The sequence below is a fragment of the Coenobita brevimanus genome, chromosome 6 (assembly GCF_032717465.1).
Source record: "Coenobita brevimanus isolate Jiangsu-jjx chromosome 6, ASM3271746v2, whole genome shotgun sequence".
NCBI lineage: Eukaryota > Metazoa > Arthropoda > Malacostraca > Decapoda > Coenobitidae > Coenobita > Coenobita brevimanus.
This window is the reverse complement of record NC_136959.1, coordinates 61846116-61866118: the sequence shown is the minus strand read 5'-3', so window position 1 is coordinate 61866118 and position 20003 is coordinate 61846116. Positions and strand designations below refer to the sequence as shown.

General features: G+C 40.2%; 1 protein-coding gene across 4 annotated transcripts in view; it reads left to right on the top strand.

Annotated features, from left to right (window-relative positions):
• LOC145400125 (uncharacterized) overlaps window positions 1-19023 on the top strand; it is a 414061-nt gene extending 395038 nt beyond the window's left edge. For 3 of the 4 annotated variants that reach the window (XM_080272647.1, XM_080272640.1, XM_080272659.1), the window contains 9 exons: window positions 176-315; window positions 567-677; window positions 1657-1882; window positions 4500-4642; window positions 5647-5890; window positions 6490-6728; window positions 7906-8135; window positions 8632-11159; window positions 15826-19023. In XM_080272647.1, the coding sequence (XP_080128773.1) occupies window positions 176-315; window positions 567-677; window positions 1657-1882; window positions 4500-4642; window positions 5647-5890; window positions 6490-6728; window positions 7906-8135; window positions 8632-11159; window positions 15826-16254 (4290 nt within the window). In that variant the 3' untranslated portion in view covers window positions 16255-19023. The remainder of the gene's footprint in view (window positions 1-175; window positions 316-566; window positions 678-1656; window positions 1883-4499; window positions 4643-5646; window positions 5891-6489; window positions 6729-7905; window positions 8136-8631; window positions 11160-15825) is intronic. The other variant, XM_080272653.1, reaches the window with a different exon arrangement.
• Window positions 19024-20003: the final 980 nt, after the last annotated feature.

Sequence of the window (20003 nt, the reverse complement as noted above, 5' to 3'; positions counted from 1 at the left end):
ACAGGGAAAGAGTTGTGATGTGTTTGCAAAATCTGTCAGAGGAACCACTGACTTATGTTGGTACAAGCCGGTACCAGTAAGGGTATCTCTTTAGCACCAGTGAAATGTAAACTGTGTACAGTATTTATAGTATAGTACTTGTACATTGTTTTTAATTTATAATACTTCTTTTCAGGTGATCCATGCTGAGGATATGCCAGGGGTGCCATACAATGCTTTTGGGTACTCTCTTAGTGGTGGGATGGATTTAGATGATAACGGCTACCCAGACCTCGTAACATCTGCTTTCTGCAGTGATCGAGTTTTCCTCATCAGGTCAGTACAGTAGAACACTTGACATCATGTGGTATTGATATATGGCATAGATATGAAGGAATATTTTTGTAGTACTGAAAGTTGAATGGATGTCTAGTAATACATTGGTTATGTTACAGTACAGTACAGGTACAGTATTGGTGTTCTAGATCCTAAAGCCTTAAAAGTTGTATTTTGATGTTAGTTCTCTCATGCCATCCCAATAGATTATATTTTAAGATAGATAAAAAAGAAAACTATGTTCCTTACAGAGCTCGTCCCATCATTGATATCCAGACTAAAGTAGAATCAGAGGGTCAGCTAGAGAACATTGACCCAAGCAAAAAAGGCTGCACTGAACACCCTGATTCACCTGAAACATGGTAAGATATTTCCATATATTATCAAGCTAATTATATCTTGATACTGTAAATTATAGTTTGGTGTCATGGTAGTGAAAAAATTCTGTTGCCCATTATTCACTGCACGCCATTGCATTGTAGTTGGTACATAAATTTATCAAGCTTGAACCCTCCAATAGCTCACACTAGAATGCAATACAGGTATAGGGTCTCCAGGGAGGAAAGGGCAAAACTGTGATTAAAGGATTAGACTTGAAGAAATAAAGCTGAACCTACAATACAGTGGAATAAAAAAATGGAAGAGAGAGAGAAAAAAAAAAATTGTGATGGGATACCTGTATAGATGAGTTGGTTATGGCCCTGTTAAGTCATTTTGGCATGCTGGAGAGAACAATAATGCTCATCAGCAACTTTAGGTGTCAGGCAAGAAAGTTATTAATTCATTAGTAACAGATAATTCATATACGGTACTAGGAACAACATTCATTTTCTTAATTTAAAAGCTAGAGAGAATGTAAAAAGTAGCATGCTTTTTATGTGTTTGTTAAGAGCAAGATGCTGGAGAATGTAGTGTTGTAGTGTTTTATTAAGTTCTAGAAAACCAGCAAAATATATCCGATAGTACCATTACAAGATGAGGCAAAATATCTTGACGTTCTGGAACACCTGGTAACTGAGAGAGTGATAAAGTTGGGTTATACATTAATGGCATGAATTAAACCAAATTGTACTAGATGTCAGGTATACTTAGTTGCAATCCTTGTTATATGTTGTTCTTTTAGCAGTCATTTTTCCATATAAGTCCAGATTAAATTACCATAATTGTTCCCATTAAAGATTAATTGATATCTGTGTTGTTGATTTGTCTGTTTTCCCAGTTTACAATCTTGGCTTTATATTAAAAAAAAAAAAAAAAAAAAAAATCCAAACATGTGGCAAAAACTTACTGTATCTGAGAATTAATTGAGCATAATTGACTAATGTTGGTATTATCTTCAAGCTTCTCGTTTGGAGCATGTTTTAAGATGGACAACAGTGCTGGCACAAGGACAGTTCTGCGACTGAAATACACCATTGAGGAACGAGTGTACAAAGATCGTCCCATTCCCCGGGTGCGGTTCTCTGATGGCCTCAAGGAGAAACCCAGTGTAGTGGAGCGTGATATTAACCTTCGCCCTGAGGAAATGGGCGAATTCCGTTGCTTCCGAGAAATTGTCTACCTGATTGTGAGTTCTTTTCAGTTTCTCCCTCGTGCCCCTCTCATGGTCAGGACGGCTCAAATATTTTGTTCTGGCAAGTGCCCAGATTGTGAATGTTTTCATTTTCTCCATTGCAACTTCCTCACAGTCACGAATTTTCAAATACTGTAATTATTTTGCTAGTTTCAGACTCCCCCCCCCCCCTCTCCAGCTGAGAAGAAATCATAGCAGCCAGTTAATACTGGTAACATGAACTCTTTCATGGTCTAGACATTTTATTTTCTAATCCTGTTTTGCCCCTACATGACTCTAAGGGCCTGGAACTAGGCTTGTCAGCCAGCCTCACTGACTCCTGAGTGACTTTGTATGAGCAGTAAACCAGGGCACTTTGGAAAAGGGGGGCATCATTCTTTGCACATTTATATGCCACTTAATCTTTTTAAACAGTCAGATCAAATGCACTATTATTATGTCCACCAAGGAGGTTATGTTTTGCCCTGTGTTGGTTGGCTTGTTTGTTTGTTTGTCTGTCTGTCTGTCTGTCTGTCTGTCTGTTAGCAGGATTAGCCTACTCAAAAAGTTATGAATGGATTTTGATGAAATTTGTGGAAGGGTGGGCCATGGGCCAAGGAAGAAATTATTAAATTCCGGGCCAGATTTACACCCGGAGTATCCCGCACAATATTTCCAGAAGTTCTCAATGAATTTCAATTAACTTTTGTGGAAATGTGAATTTCAGTTAAATTTTATGGAAAGGTGGGCCATGGACCAATAAAGAATTGATCTGGATCTGGATCCTATATCTACGGATGTGTTAGCAGGATTACTCAAAAAGCTGAGAACGGATTTTGATGAAATTTTGTGGAAGGGTGGGCCATGGGCCAAGGAAAAAATTATTAAATTTTTGGGCAAATCCGGATCCAGGTCAGGAGTATCCCGCACAGTATCTTCATTTGTTCTCAATGAACTTCAATGAAATTTTGTGGAAAGGTGGGCCATGGACCAAAAAGGAATTGATTAGATTTGGGGGCAGATCCAGATCCTTTTCAATGGGAGTGGCAGAGATATGTGCACTCTGAGTGCTTTCTAGTTATACTTGTCTTAATCATGGGAGTACAATAATATAGGCAAATGCAATATACAGTGCAGTAATTATTTCATGTACTGTATATCTATCTATCTATCTATAGCCCGTCGCCCTAATCCCGCAAAGGGTGGCCGCAGACAAAACACCTCCAAGTCACTCTGTCACCCACCAATTGACTACCCTCCCCCCAACTCACTCCCCCCTCCCTCATATACCTCTCAACTCCATCCCTCCACCTCATCCTCGGTCTACCCCTCCCTCTCCCTCCCTCCACCTCACCTACATACACCCTCTTAGTCAGTCTTTCATTCTCCATTCTCTCCACATGTCCAAACCACCTCAGTGTATTCTTCTAATTTTCACAAGTACATCCACATCCACCCCACAGCATTCCTTCACTACTTCATTTGTCAGCCTCTAAATCCATGCCTGTATATGCCAACCAACCCATGCATTTAAACCATCCACTTGGAGTAGACCACCAGGTCTCATTTAGTTATGGTATGTGGTTGCCACCCATTGCAGTACAGTGAATGGCTTTCTGGGTTACAGGACAACCCTTAATATTCTTTTCCATCTAATGTCAGATCGTTTTTTTCAGTTGAGAGAGTTATACTGTAGGAGCAGTGAGGTTCAAGTTGTTAAAATGAAATAAGAATAAAATATATGCTGTATATAGTGTATTGTATAGCTGGTGTCATTTTCAAACACTTTAGTTGTGTAGTGGCAGAATACACCAGTCTGAATGACAGCCTTGCCCATCCTGTATAGGTTTAAATCCTTTGGAGGACACAGGAGGTTTTTCATTAATGTAATGGCTGTCAGGTGTGTATGTTGATTACCTTTAAGTGCTTAGGATTTTGGTAGGCTTGCCGCAAACCCATTCATCTCGAAGAAGGTAACTAGTATAGGCTTGGCTGTAATGGTTCCTGCGCAGTAATTCCTCAGTTAAAGCTTCACACGATTAAGAACTTGATGACAGACATAGATTATAGTTAAGTGCATGTTAGAAGATTGTAGAGGGAGGGAATGATAAGATGCATCTGAATCAGTATGTTTTATTTAAGCCACTCCATTCTTTCCAGTTATGATTTTGGCTATACAGTAAGCTCTCAGTTGTTCCGTTGTCACAATATCTGGTCCAATGCAATAGCTGGCACTGCTGGCTTGGCACTGTTAAAGCAGTATCCAGTGAAATTATGCAATATCCGGTGGCAAAACGGGATGTAACTGGCGATTCAATGTAGTATCCGGCATTGAGGTGTTTCAACCAACTCGTAAACGGTAGCCAGCCAGCACTGTATTACTGTACTGTATCATTATTTTATTGTACTTTATGCTTAATTTTCATCTTGTACTCATGGGAAAGTTTTTAGGACAGGGGTTTGAGATGAATAGTGATGCAGTATCTGGCTCGACGCCGAATGTTATGCCAGTGGGGGGTACTATGCAGTATCCGGCATTGTTCTTTAACCAGCATAGGGCTTGGCTGAATTATGCAGGATAATTGAGACTTTACTCTTACTGATTGTTGAGTAAGTGTTGCAAATTCTTCAGGATGGTCCACGAAACATCATGCGCCCTCTAAGATTCAAACTGTCTTACGAGATTATCCAGCGAGAACCACGGCCAGTGAGTGAGGGTGCACCACTCCCTGACATTGACAACTACCCGATACTCAACCAACAGGAGGCTCTTAGGTATTGTATAGAAATATAACCCTTTATTTATTTATTTATTTTGATCATCATCATCATCATCATCATCATCTAATCCTGTGTTGCCCCATGAGGAGTGTAGGAGCCTGGGGCTAGGCAAGTTGGTCCTGACATTTAAGATGAGAATGATCAGCCTTACTCATCCCTGAGTGGCATTACGTGAGCATTAAACCCCAACCACCCCTTGAATATAAACCTGCATAAGCTCAGTCCAATTGGAGTGCCATAAATATCCACCAAATCACCAGGTGCCATAATTTGATTGTATAGTTACCACCCAGAGTGGTAAATGGTATCCTGATGTACAGGAAACCATTTGACTTGTCACTCAGTGTAGAGTCACTTGTAGACAGGAGGAAGAGAAAAGAATGAAGGAAAGAAAGAAGAGGAAGAAACAGGCATACAGGTGACTTGGAGGTGTATGATATGTTGGAGGACTATTGGGCCTTGGTAGCAGGCTGTGAAGCCTATGTCTAGAGTCGGACACAAAAAATATATACAGTATATATATATATATATATATATATATACACTGTATATAAATTTTGAATAGAAATAAGAATATGTGTTGTAATTCTCCTGTCAAATTTCTGTACATCAGGAAAATAATTTTTTGAATTAAAACTCATAATATATGTCTTATAAAGTTATTGGTAAGATAGCAGTGAGCAGCTAGCATTGTTTATGGCTTATCAGATACTGTACTACCTCTGTTTGTAATGCATCCATTGACAGAACTGACTTCCTTTAGTACTCATCCACATTAGTATAATTCCTTAAATATCTCTGCTGAAAACTTCAGCTTTGCCTTAGAATGAGTGGATAGTGCTCCTATCAGTATTGGAACACTATCATGTGTAGCTTAATGCAATAGAATTTGTTTCCCATTGTGGGACATAATCAGCAGTTGTCTTTATCATTCATGAGACTTTCATATAGATTTCTTTGCAGAACAGTGTCATAAATGGTGCTTCTTAACATTATAGGTATTTTATGGGAACATTCGCCAAGGACTGTGGTGATGACGATGTCTGCGAGAGTGATCTTCATACTGAGGGCTGGATGACATTGGAACGCAATGAGGAGGACACTCACTATGTGTTACGGCTTGGAGAACAGGATACTGTTCCTCTCAATGTGGAAGTCACCAACAGGGGAGAACCAGCTTATCAGTCGTCGCTTATCATTCAGCATCACAATGGCCTTGTTTTTGAAATAATAGAATCAGAGGTATGCATTCAAATTTTATATACAGTATTTGGAATGGAGATTTGTATTTTCCAGGTGTATAGCTTAAAATTAGTGTATGATTATGTTACCTATGACCATTTCACAATCAGCCTGTCTTGCAAGAAGAATTTTGTGCAGTTTAAGAGCAAGTTGTACGAGGGAGTATTAGAATATCAGATGCAGTAATTAAGGTGTAGAGCCTTGTCAGTGTACTGCTGAGTTATATAATATCAGATGCACCTCCTGGGACCAGTTTCACATCCAGACCATTTTCTTGTCAGTTTAAGTGTTTGCTCTAGATTTTCTTACATTACTGGTATTTTGTGAGAATCAAAATATCAGTATTCAGTGCAGATAGATCCTAATCCCCAGCAGCTTGTAAGCATTTTTTTTTTTCACATCTTGAGACACCCATCATTCTTCAAGTCATTATATTTCCATTACCCTTCCAGAAATTTCACATACCTCCGTCCAGACCACAAAGTTTAGTCCCCCACTTCAATAGTAAACCATCTTTCAGTGCAACAGATGTACATAACAGTCCTCCACATAACAGCATCTCATTAACATGACACTGATATGTTCTAACATATTCTCAGGGTGGATCCTACCAGTGCAGCCGAGTTTCTGATTCCATGTTAGTGTGTGGCATTGGCAACCCTCTTACTAAAACTACCGGTGCAATGGTCCTGACCTTCAGGGAATCTGGACAGCCTTTCGACACACGATTCATTGACTTCATAGTGTATACTAACTCATCATCTACTGAAAAGACTCCACAGGAGCCTCTACATTTTCGTGTGGAAGTCATCAAACAAGCAGAAATATCAATTATTGGGTATGTGGTATTTGATTTGGCTCCAGTAATATATTTATTGTATCTGCCTTATACAGGTAGTTGTTGTGTTTCAATGTGAAAGGTTAATGTTTTTGCACAGATTTGTGCAAGAAGTTTATTATATCTGTGTAGAACAGTAGGGTTTTCATTGTATGTCCTTGTATAAGAGTTTATGTCATTTCCTTAAAGTACTGGTAATTGATGATGAATAGGTGGAAGAAGCTTTCCTGTATTTATTCAGTATAGTAGGTTTTTTGTTTTTTTCCTGTCAGGATTGATGTATTGTGTAGAAATTATCCATCCAACCATCATACAATCCTCTGCCGCCCCATGAGGAGCATAGGAGCTCGGGGCTAGGCAGGTTGGTCCTGACATTTAAGATGAGAGTGACCAGCCTCACATCCATGAATGGCATTATGTGAGCAATAAACCCCAACCACCCCTAGGATATAAACCTACACAGGCTCATTCCAATTGAAGCACCTTAATTACCCACTAAACCACCAGGCACCATAATTTGGATATATGGTACCACTGAGCATGGTAAATGGTTTCCTGGTGTACAGGAAATGATTTGGCATATCAGTGTAGAGTCACCCATAGGCAGAAGGAAGAGGAAAGAGTGAAGGAAAGAAAGACAGAAGAGGGAGTGTAAAGTCATCCATAGGCAGAAGGAAGAGGAAAATGAAGGAAAAAAGATAAAAGAGGAAGGAAGGAAGGAAGAGAGGAAAGGGCAGACATCCAAAGCAGCACTACTTCGAGTGAGTAGATGGTGAGCACCCTCACCTACTACATTTAACTGATCATAAATACATTTATAAACTAGAATGGCACTCAGTAGAGTGCATACCTCCACCAATACCTTATCTTGCAGTGTTAAAGAAAGTGAAAAAAAAAAAAAAAATCCTGGATCCACACCTTTATCTGGATCTGCACAAAATTTCATGAAATGTGTCCGGGGCCAAGGCCCATTTTTCTGCCTAGTTTCATGGAAATCCGTCCAGTATTTTTTTTGTGTAATCCTGCTCACAAACCAACCAACCAACAAACAAACAAACAGACTGGGGTGAAAACATAACCTCCTTGGCAGAGGTAATGAATGCATGGATGATACAGAATTAAGAGTTTTGATATGTGTATTAATATAAATTATTGTAAACTATAATTTCGTTGACAGGTCTGTGACACCTGAGCAAGTGTTCTATGGAGGAGAGGTAGTGGGAGAGTCAGCCATTAAGCATATTGGAGAGATTGGAAGTGAGGTGACACACAAATACGTGGTGGACAACCAAGGACCATGGCGGGTAAATGAGCTCCAGGTGGAGGTGCAGTGGCCATATCAGGTGGAGAATGGCAAGGAGAAGGGCAAGTGGCTCCTCTACATGACTGATCCTCCTATAGTGGATGGTTAGTTAGTTATTTACAGTAATTGTTTTTGGGAGTGTGCAGTAATAGTAGTAGTAATAGAAGTAATATTTAATATGGTATTGAGTTTGCACCAGTTGATGTTATCTATGCTTCCAAGTTAACTGAATCTTGTAAATTGTACTGTACTGTGCCAAAAAATACTTGTTGATCATATATCCGTTTGGTTGCTTGTTTCACTGGGTTCAAAATAGCTTAATGAAAGGTTTGGGTGTGGTTGCATATTTTCAGTACTGTATAGTATACTGTACTTCCCTTGATTTATCTGCTTTCTCTTATATTGATACTCATAACAGAATGTAGCTATATTGTATTGATAGAACACTTTCAGTTCGAAGGTTAAGCGTTTTTATATTTTCTGTACAGTAGATAAAAGTTCCTCTGACTAGTTGTGACGGATTACTCTTGTGATCGTTTGTGCTGAGGCAGCACTTTAACACAGGCTTTATTTTACCTCTGTTTCATTTATTTTTCACAGGAGTTGGGGAGTGTGACATTGATCCTCGTTGGATCAATCCACTGCATCTCCGCCGTGACCAGAAGGAATTCTTGACTGGTGAAGGTGAAGTTGAGTCAACAGATTATCCTGCACCCACCCCACCGGAGCCAGAAGATGAGGATGAGGGTGGGACTGTTGGTGGCACAACATCAGGAACAAAGGTTATCAAAACAACAACAATTAAGAAAGTGACAAATACCACAACAACCCACAAGAAAACTACCACCAAAACATCTGAGAAAACTCACAGAGGTTCATCATCTGGAACCACCTCATCTTCATCTTCAGGAAGCTATTCAACTTCTTCATCTGGAGGCTATTCGGCATCGTCTTCATCAGACATTAGTGAAGATGATGAGAGTAATATTGCATCTGGCAGGGATCATGGACGGACTCATGTACGGTACAGTCGCCGAGTCTCATCTTCATATGAGCCAGGATCAAAGTTTGATGAAAATAATATAGAAGGTGAAGGTGATGAAGGCACTGTTCTCGAGGAATATGATCGCACTCGCACCTCTTCTGGAGTTTCACCTGATGGTACAACAAGATTCCATGAGAGTCATCGGGAGACCAAGAAAGTAACTGTTAAGGAAGATGGTGAAAATGATATTCCTGGAGGAAGATGGGGTGAAGGTGGAGGGTACAGGCGTACTTATACTTCATCCTCTTCTTCATCCTCTTCCTCCAGTAGTAGAACTCGCTCTGAGGAACCTGAAGGGAAGAGAGTCGTTTATGAGAGCCATGGGGGAAGGTCACAGTACAGTCAGAGTGGAGCTGGCCATAAAGAGAGCTCTGATAGATTAAATACTTTTGAAGGAGATCAAGACTGGAAGGAAGGAAGCATCTCCAGGAGAGTAGATTCTTCTATCCATGGAAGTCAGACAGGGGATTATGACAGTTCCAGAGGTCAAGATTATTATTATAGAACATATGGTGGAGAGAGAAGGACCAGTCACACTGGGGAAACTCATGTGTCTGGAGATACCACCAGAACCACCACAGAGCATTATGGCTGGACAGATCAGTCAAATAAAAGAGATAACTGGGGGACAGAAGGTGGTAGTCACAGAGAAGAAAATGTTCATGACAGGGAGTATCCAGAGAGACGGGGAGAAGGGAGTTACAGGAGAACATATACATCTGAGTCTAGTAGGAGGGAAGGGAGCACTACTGGCGATGATTACGGAAGCCATCACAGAGAAGAAAATGTACATAGAGAGAACCCAGAGAGACAGGGAGAAGGGAGCTACAGGAGAACATATACATATGAGTCCAGGAGGAAGGAAGGGAGCACTACTGGTGATGATTATGGAAGTCATCACAGAGAAGAAAATGTACATAGAGAGTACCCAGAGAGACAAGGAGAAGGGAGCTACAGCAGAACATATGAGTCCAGGAGGAGGGAAGGGAGCTCTACTGGTGATGATTATGGAAGCCATCACCAAGAAGAAAATGTACATAGAGAGTACCCAGAGAGACAAGGAGAGGGTGGATACAGCAGAACATATACATACAAATCCAGTAGAAGAGAAGGGAGCACTACCGGTGATGGTTATGGAAGCCGTCACAGAGAAGAAAATATACATAGAGCGTATCCAGAGAGACAGGGAGAGGGGAGCTACAGCAGAACATATACTAGCAGAAGGGAAGGGAGCACTGCCAGCACTGATCATAGAAGGGAAGGGAGCTCTGCTGGTGCTGACTATGGAAGTAGAAGCTATCAAGGAAGTGATGTAGATATCAATGACAGACGATCAGAGAGTCAGTGGAACACCAGGTCACAGGGAGGGTATAGGAGATATGAAGATGGCAGAACAGCAGGTGACAGTGAAAACCAACGTCAGTTTGAAAGTCATGGAGTTACTGATGAAAGTGGCAACAGGAAGCAGTACTTTGATTGGAATGATAGGTCTGATGGAGACAGAAGAACTTGGAATGAGAGAACTTCCACAAGCTCCAGAAGAACTTACAGTGGTCATGACTCACACAATGATGGTCACAGGCAACATTATGCAGATGGCCATGAAAGTTCAAGGCACAGTACCGGTGGTAACTTTGGTTCCTATGGGCACTCAGGAAACTCTGGTTTAAGAACCACAACTTGGGAATTAGGTTCACCCCAGGATAGAAGCAGAGCACACCACCAAGGACACCATGTCAACTGGGATGATTCACAGGGTCATAGAGTCAACCCACATGATTCTTCTGGAAGGATTCATTATGAGTCAAGTGGCACTGATGAGACTGGAACTTATAAACGTGTTGAAATTGATCCAGAGACTGGAGAAACCATAACATACACAAGAAGAGTTACTCAAAGCTCTGATTTCCCAGAAAACTGGGATCGTAGATCTGATGCCACTGATTCCCCAGCCCAGCATGAAGAAGAAGATGTACGAAAAAGGCGAGATTTAAGGAGAATCAAACGTGAAAAGGAATTGATTATTAAGCCTCAAGCAGTCACAGATGCAGAGACAGGGATAACAATGCAAGTTGTTCATTTAGTAAGTATAAAAACTTCTATTTTATATTGCATTTAAAAATACAAAAATAACGTCTGTCAGTGTTGGGGATGGAAATGGAAGAGTGTCAGCAAGCAAAATAAAGAGACAGGTCAGATGAAAATACATTTTTGAGAAATGTGTAAATTTGAATGATGAGAGCAGAGCACTGGTTGACATGGTTAGGCTTGTGGCCCTGAGAATGTGCCAGTGTTAGATGTCAATTAAGGCTGTCCTAAGATTGAATTGATAGGCAGCAGGTAATGAGGTACATACAGAAATGAGAAGTTGTAGCTGGAGAGAATACAAAGTGTTAGTAGGAAATTTGCCATAGTGTTTTGTTGAGTGGAATTGCATCAGTGGATTGGAAATAGCAGTGACTGTGCTTTTGCACAAAAGTACAGGCAATGCGTAACAAGTGAAAAAATGATACTTAATAAGTTGGCTGGGTGTTGTATGGATGATTACTATTAGAAAAGGCAGGACAGATACCAGAAAGTTTGGTAAGTGATGAAAGTGTTGCTTCTTGAGTTGTGTGTGATGTATTGATCAAATATTTGTAGTAAAGCAGAGAGCAGAGAATGCGATTATGACTGCATAATTTGCTCATGGTTGGAACAATTCTTAGCATTTTGTTCCAGGTGACACCAACCAGTTTTTTTCAGCAGAGTTCATTGGAGCTTGAGAGAATTAATACTGGTACAGTACCATTAGCATTCATGGTCAATTCACCTCAAATATTCTTTTATTGCCACTAATGCCAGATTTTATGAATCAAAAAGTGCATTATAAGAACCGGAGAGAGTAAATGGCTTATGTGGATCTGAAAAATTCAGTGTTGGAGTGAGGTGGATGTGTGATGTTCTTCAGTTCAGTTCATGGTACGGGTATATGGATGGGGTTTTGAGTGAATTAAAAACAAGAATGATGAAAATCAAAGTGAAGTTGATGAGAGAGGGAATATTTTTTTTTTTTTTTTTTTTTTTTTTTTAAATCTAATGCGAGGAAGAAGGAACCAAAGGCCATGAGCCCGCAGTAACAGTTCCCTCCAAGAGAAAAACAAAATACAATAGAGAGCCAAATTCAAGATCCGATCATTTTGAGATGCCTGGACACACTGCGTTTGAAAGACTGGAGATCATAGGCAGCAGGAAATACAGACAGAGGGAGACAGTTCCAGAGCTGACCTGTTGCATAAATGAAAGACTGGGAGTAACGGTTAACTCTTGCATTAGAGAGTTGGACAGAAAAGGGATGAGAGTTTGCTGCCAGACGGGTGCTACGCGCCCGTCGTAGAGGTGGAGGAATGCAAGCAGACAGTTCAGAGGAGCAGTGACCATTAAAGTAGCGATAGAAAAGAGATAAAGATGCAACAGAGCGGTGAAGAGACAGAGGTTGAAGGGAGTCAGTAAGAGGAGGAGAGTTAATGAGACGAAAAGCCTTTGACTCCACCCTATTGAGAAGAGCTGTATGTGGGGAGCCTCCCCACACATGAGAGTTGTACTCCACACAGGGGCGGATAAAACCCCTGTATAGAGTCAACAATTGTGCAGGGGTAAAGAAAGAGCGGAGTCGGCTTAGCACACCCAATCTCTTGGAAGCAGATTTTACAAGAGATGTAATATGATTTTTCCAAGATAAGTCCCGAGTAAATGAAACCCCAAGCATGTTCAAGGATGATGCAGGATTAAGCTGAATATTATTAAACATTAGTGGGTATACCTGTGGAAGATTTTGTTGGGTTGATAGGTGTAAGAACTGAGTCTTAGATGCATTAAAGACAACCATATTATTTTTACCCCAGTCAGAGATACGAGCCAAGTCAGGCATTAGGTGTGCCATAGCCTCATCCCTTGTTTGTTGAAGTAACTGTTGAGATGGGCGTTGCGGGAACCGAATGGAAAGGTGAAGGGTGGAGTCATCAGCGTATGAGTGGATAGGGTTAGATGTACAGCTTAGAAGATCATTTATGAATAAAAGGAAGAGAGTTGGTGATAGGACAGAGCCCTGAGGAACACCACTGTTGATAGATCTAGGAGAAGAACGATGGCCATCTACAACAGCGGCTATAGAACGACCAGAAAGGAAACTAGCGATGAAGGCACAGATAGAAGGATAGAAACCGTAGGAGGGCAGTTTGGAAATTAAAGATTTATGCCAGACTCGATCAAAAGCCTTTGAGATGTCAAGTGCAATGGCAAAGCTTTCGCCAAAGTCCCGAAAGGAGGATGACCAGGAGTCTGAAAGGTAGGTGAGAAGATCGCCAGTGGAGCGTCCCTGACGGAACCCATACTGACGATCGAAAAGAAGGTTGTGATAGGAAAGATGCCTTAAAATTTTTTATTAAGAATTGACTCGAAAACTTTTGAAATACAGGACGTTAAAGCAATTGGACGATAGTTGGAGGGTTGGGAGTGGTCACCCATCTTTGGGACTGGCTGAATGAGAGCAAACTTCCAGCAAGAAGGAAAGGTACAAGTTGACAGACAAAGGCGAAAGAGTTTGCCTAGGCAGGGTGTAAGCACAGAAGCACAGTTCTTGAGAACAACAGGAGGGACCCCATCAGGCCCATATGCCTTGTTAGTACTGAGGCCAGTGATGGCAGAAAATACATCAACTGAAGAAATTTTAATGTCTGCCATGAGGAAGTCAGAGGGGGGAAGTGATGGAGGAACAGCACCGGAATTATCTAAGGTGGAATTGGAGGAGAAAGTCTGTGCGAAGAGATCTGCTTTATCAGTAGAAGAAATAGCTACAGAACCATCAGAGTAGAAAAGAGGAGGGAAGGATGATGAGGTAAAGTTGTTAGAAAGATTTTTGGCAAAGTGCCAGAATGAGCAGGAAGAATTCGAGTTGGAGAGTTGAGAGCATTTAGTATGGATGAAATTATTTTTAGTAGAGCGAAGAACAGACTTAGCACGATTCCGGGCAGAAACATAAAGACGATGTGATTCAGGGGTGGGTTGGCTCCGGTACCTTTTGTAGGCCTTCTCCTTGTTGCGGACAGCATTAGAACAAGCGTGATTAAACCAAGGCTTTCTTGCGTTAGTCAAAGGATATGAGAAAGGAATGTATGCTTCCATGCCCAAGAGAATAACCTCTGTAATGCGCAAGGCACACTCAGATGGCTCACGGCCATGGAAGCAATAATCATTCCAGGGAAAATCAAAGAAGTACTGCCTGAGGGCCTCCCAGTCTGCGGCTCCAAAATGCCACAGACGACATTTCCCTGGAGGGTCCACAGGCCATACTGGAGTGATAGGACAGGTTAAGGTAATAAGGTTGTGATCGGAGGAGCCCAACGGAGAGAAAAGATTAACAGAGTAAGCAGAAGGATTAGTTGTGAGGAAGAGGTCAAGTATGTTGGAGCTCTCTCCAAGGCGGTCAGGGATACGGGTAGGGTGCTGTACAAGCTGCTCTAGGTCATTAAGGATAGAAAAGATGTAGGCTTGTTCACCAGGTGGATCCGTGAAAGGAAAGGAGAGCCAAAGGTGGTGGTGAACATTGAAATCTCCAAGAATGGAGATTTCAGAGAAAGGAGAAATGGACAGAATGTGTTCCATCGTAGAAGTAAGATAGTCGAAGAATTTTTGATAGTCAATAGAATTAGGGGATAAGTAAACAGCACAGATATATTTAGTCAGAGAATGACAGGAAAGCCGAAGCCAGAGTGTGGAGAATTCAGAAGAATCAAGTTCAGGAACACGAGAGCAAGATAAGTCGTTGCTTATGTATACACAACAGCCACCTTTGGCTTTGAAATGAGTATAGAGAAAGTAGGAGGATACAGAAAAGGGTTTGCTGTCAGTTGCCTCAGACAGCTGAGTCTCCGTTAGAAAAAGGTGAGGTTTGGAGGAGGAGAGGTGGTGCTCAACAGAGCGAAAGTTAGATGAAAGGCCGCGAATGTTGCAGAAATGAAGAAGAAGAGAGTCAGACAGTGGTTCCAGGCACCTCGAGTCGTCACCCCTACAGTTCAATTTTTTTTTTAATTCTTAGTAACTCCCAGTGATTCTATAATGGTAGAGATTTTGCACAGCAGAAAGTAATCATCTGGAGTTTACAAGATTAAACATAATATGCTATTGGTCTGAAGGGGTTAATTCTGATATATGCAAGATTATGCTGTGTTATTAGCTACAAATGAATGAGGTATTTGCAGACTAGTTTTGGAGTCTTGTGAATGACTGTCTGAAAGTTAAATTTAGTTAAGATTGAATGGATAGTTGTTGAGGGAGGAGACATATCATATAGTATGATGCATTGGGAGATACAGAAGCACTGTAATCAATGGAAGATTTTAAGTACAGTACCACAGCTCAGTGGTAGAGAAGAGGGGGAAGTATAAAAAGGTATTGATAACTGGAATTGGTCAACCAAGAAAGTTGCCAGTGCTATGGAGGCTTTGATATGGAAAAGAAAACTTAGAAGCTATGGAGGCTGCAGGAGGGCAGCATGGAGTGTGAGTGGATTTGGAGAATGCATATGATGTGGTGCCCATGCAAATATTAAATGTTGCATTTCAGACTGTAAGTCTTTACTGTACTGTACTACACTGGTACAGTAAACCCATCCCTTTCTTCTTGGATATTTCATATAATCTGTTGATTGCACTCTCCCTTTTTCATACAGCCTACCTCTGTCGTAATACATATTTTGATGTTTGTTACAGAAATGTGATGGCACTCCAACAGCAAAATGTTTTACCTTCCGATGCAGTATTCGCAACTTGGGAGCACAGCAGTCAAGAAGTATTCACATCAGATCAAGATTATGGAACTCAACACTGGTTGAAGATTATCCTCGGGTCAGCTACGTCAGCATCAAATCCAAGGCATCACTAATCCTTCCTGAAGATATCAAGGATGACCAAGATCAGTCTGATGATGTGGCATCAGCTGAAACCTATGCATATCCAGACCTGCTTGACCAGCTTCCACCAGAGGAAGTACCCTTATGGGTCATTCTGGTGTCCATATTTGCAGGCCTTTTAGTGCTTATAATTATTGTTTTAATTTTGTGGAAACTTGGCTTCTTTGAGAGGAAGAGGCCAGATCCAACGCTCTCTGGAAACCTTGATAAAGGATCTAATGGATACTAGAGTATTTAAAAGATTATATTTAATATTGTGTTCACATTCAAGTGCCAATTAAGTTAAGATTTATTCCAAAGTGAAAATGAATTATATTTTTCAGAAATTCATAAGATTATATTAGTGTTCCTTGTTGTATCAGTAATATGAAAGAAAATATTATATGGACATTGTTTCTGGCATGAACTGCATAAAGGTGCTAAGGTCACAAGAGTATCGGCTATGCCTGCTGCCCTTCTGCCCATGATATACAGTATTTAGTGAGACTAACTCTGGACCGATGAACATGGGTACTGTGTGACTGCTACTGAACACTTTTTTTCTGCTGTGCCTTGACTGTGATGTTCTACGTGCCTTCAACACTCAACTTTCTGAAGGCTGTAAATTAGTTGTACAGTACAGTACCAGGTACATTTAAGTACCAAGATGTGACAACGGCAATCTCAGTACTTTTCTCTGGAGTGTTAGGTTGATTTTGGAAAACATATTTTTCTCCCCAAAACAGAATTTTACAAGTCTATCTTTGCCACAGATTTTTTCTAATGAAAGATTATGCTGCCAATATTGTTATTAAGTAAATAATGTTGTGATTGCAAGGTGAATGTGACAGATGTTGCTATAACAGATTACTACAACCAAAGGTGATAGCCAAGCTTTCATGCAATTTACTGGTTCTTTAAAATTATGCAAATAATTACAATCACTTTTTAAGCCAAATTACAGTAAGTAGCAGATAGAGATAGAAGTAGTACATATTCTGCAAAGAATAAATTGTGACAAATCATGACTGATATTGTGTATGCATAGAAATTACTGTATTTAGACAGATATGTGTATATAACAGGATAGAGTGTAGCACTTCTTGAAATTTAAGTACTAGTATGATAGTGTACAGTATAAAATACTTTATTGAATTACATATCAGCATGCATTAAAACTCCACATTACCCTTTTCACGATTAAGGATGCACTTACACATTTTATTCATGCTGAAACTAGACATAAATACATACATCATCTAATTCTGCATTGCCCCATGAGGAGTATAGGAGGCCAGGGCTAGGCAGGTATGTCCTGACATTTAAGATGAGAGTGACCAGCCCCATTCATCCCTGAGTGGCATTATGTGAGCAATAAACCCCAACCATCCCATGGATATAAACCAACACAGGCTCAATCCTGTTGGAGCGCCGTAATTACCCACTAAACCATCAGGTGCCATAGCTTGGTTATATGGTTACCACCCAGTGTAGTAAATAATTTCCTGGTGTACAGGAGACCATTTGGCTTGTCACTCAATGTACAGTACAGTAGAGTCACCTGTAGACAGAAGGAAGAGGAAGAAAGGAAAGAAGGAAGGAAGAGATGACAGGGCAGCCACCCGAGAGCAGCATTACATCAAGTGAGTGAATGGCGAGTGCCTCCACCTAAAACCAGACACTCAAAAATTTAGCTGAGGGAAATTTTATCTTATTTATGGGGATAAATTTTTAGCCTCTTCATGGATTTGATCTCTGTTCTTGGAACAAAATTGGTATTAACCTGAATAAAATGCACAAGTGCATCAAAAACAAGAGAAAAGTAGTGTACTTAAGAAGGCAGTTTAGTACAATTTTTAAAGACATCAAAGTAGTTTAGAAAACAGATATATTGAAACAGACATAGATATGGGTTTTAAAATTTAGTCAGTACATTAACCCTTTTGCCTTTAATGGATGCATTATTTTACACAGGCTACCACAGGATGATTTTGTTCAGCTAACCACAAGAGTCAGTGGGTTTTTCACTTACTGAACAGTGCCACTTGTAAAATTTTAATACCAAGTTGAGATTACATTGAGTTCAGTGAGCCTTTATAATGAGATAGATGAGAATCTCTTTGGTTACTAAACAAATCAGCCCTTCAGTCAGACTACATTTGGCCATCAGCTGAGCTAAAAGGGGATAGGGATTTTAGTCAGGTTAGAATAAATGCATTTTACTGTACATTGATTTTGCACAACTGAAGGAAACTCTAGTAGTCAGAGGGTTGAAAACTGTCTCATTAAACCTTGTGAACTGCTGGAATGTCCCTCAGTTGAATTAAATAATCTGGATTTAGCCTGCATTAATTACCAAAGTGCATCCATGTTAGCAAAGGGTTGAACCAGTAAGATGAAAATATTTGGTTTTGTAGAATGGAATTGGGAATAGCACATCACGTATATTGTATATTGGCTGGGCATGCATGTGAAAGAATGAGTATTGGTGTGTTGTAATAAGTGAAGGAGTGAGTGTAGGCTCAAATAATTGCCTTTTTTAACTAATTCATTTATTGGTTGTTTAGCTTTTGTCTTTATGTAAATACGTGTAGATACTTTTGCAATATTTGGTGTTTTTTAATGCTTATTTTTATCACTCATTAGTCAGAATCTTCTGTTTTGTCTCTACACTTCTATCCTGTTTTCCTATTTCATGACCTGTTGTAGCTAAAGATTCTCATACCTGCCTGCTGCTAGGATCTCATTGTATATATTGAAAGGTTATTTGTGACGAAGCTTTTACTGATTGCATCTCGTCTGAGAAGTCGTCAGTGCAACTGTATGTTAATATTTGTTATAAATGGAGCAGATTCTTTCTAATTGTGCAAAATGTGATGTATAAATGTTCAGATGCAGTGAGTGTTATAAATGTAAAATAAAGAGAAATTCTAACAAGTTAGAACTTGTCTTAAATACTTAGGTGATCAAAGAGCATACATATATGCAGTACAGGTATATATATTTCTTTGGAAAATAGATTACATATTTCATTGTAATGATATCTCCATAACTTAGTACTGTATTACCTAATGTGTTAATGTAACTGATAAAAATGCAGTTCAGGTACAGTACTTTCCTTTTTAATTTGTACAGTTTTGTCAGTTTCTGATTCTAGTATTGTGAGCCCATCCTGGCCATACCCAGCATGGTGCATAACGGGAATACCACCACATAGCTATGATGCCCAGTTATATAGACGTCCTTCAAATTCGTCCCAGTCGGTGAAAGGAGGAAATTGGACTGCAGTCCACTAGTTTGTGTTCAGGTGAGCCTGGGAACAATAACAATGGTACTGTATTTCATTTAATCATTCAGTAAAGTAATACTTTTTGGGTAATGTGTACAAGTATGGTAACATCCTCTTCATTCCGCTGTAATGGAGTGAAAGCATGCAATATGTAGTGTAAGTCAGGCATGGCTTACCAGGAGCTGGAGCAGGCCTACATTCATATGCTTGTATTTATCACAAACTTCCCTGGGATCCGCTGAAGAGTATGATACATTTATACTTCAGACATTTTCGCTTTGAACTTCTGTGGTAGGTGGTGGTAACCATCATCCACTCACTTGATTTAGTTCTGCCTACTTCTTCCTTCACCTTTATCATTCCTTTTCCATCTACCCTCCTCTCTTCCTATTCCTCTCATCTTTCCTGTCACTTTTTTTTTTTTTATTATTATTCTTTCCTTTTCAGATGGCTTGACATCGAGTGACAAGCCAAATGGTTTCCTGTAAGCCAGGAAATCACTTACAAAGCTGAATGGTAACCTTATAACCAACCTGTATGTGTCCCCTATATATCAGCAAGTGGGTAGGTGGAGGATTTAGTGTCCCTCCCCCTAAAACAACTTACTCAAAGACAACGCCCACCCCTTACGGGATTATGGTGTCTGGCGATAGATAGATAGAACTTCTGTGGATTTGTATAAAAAGTGAGAGCAGGTAACCACAGTGTGT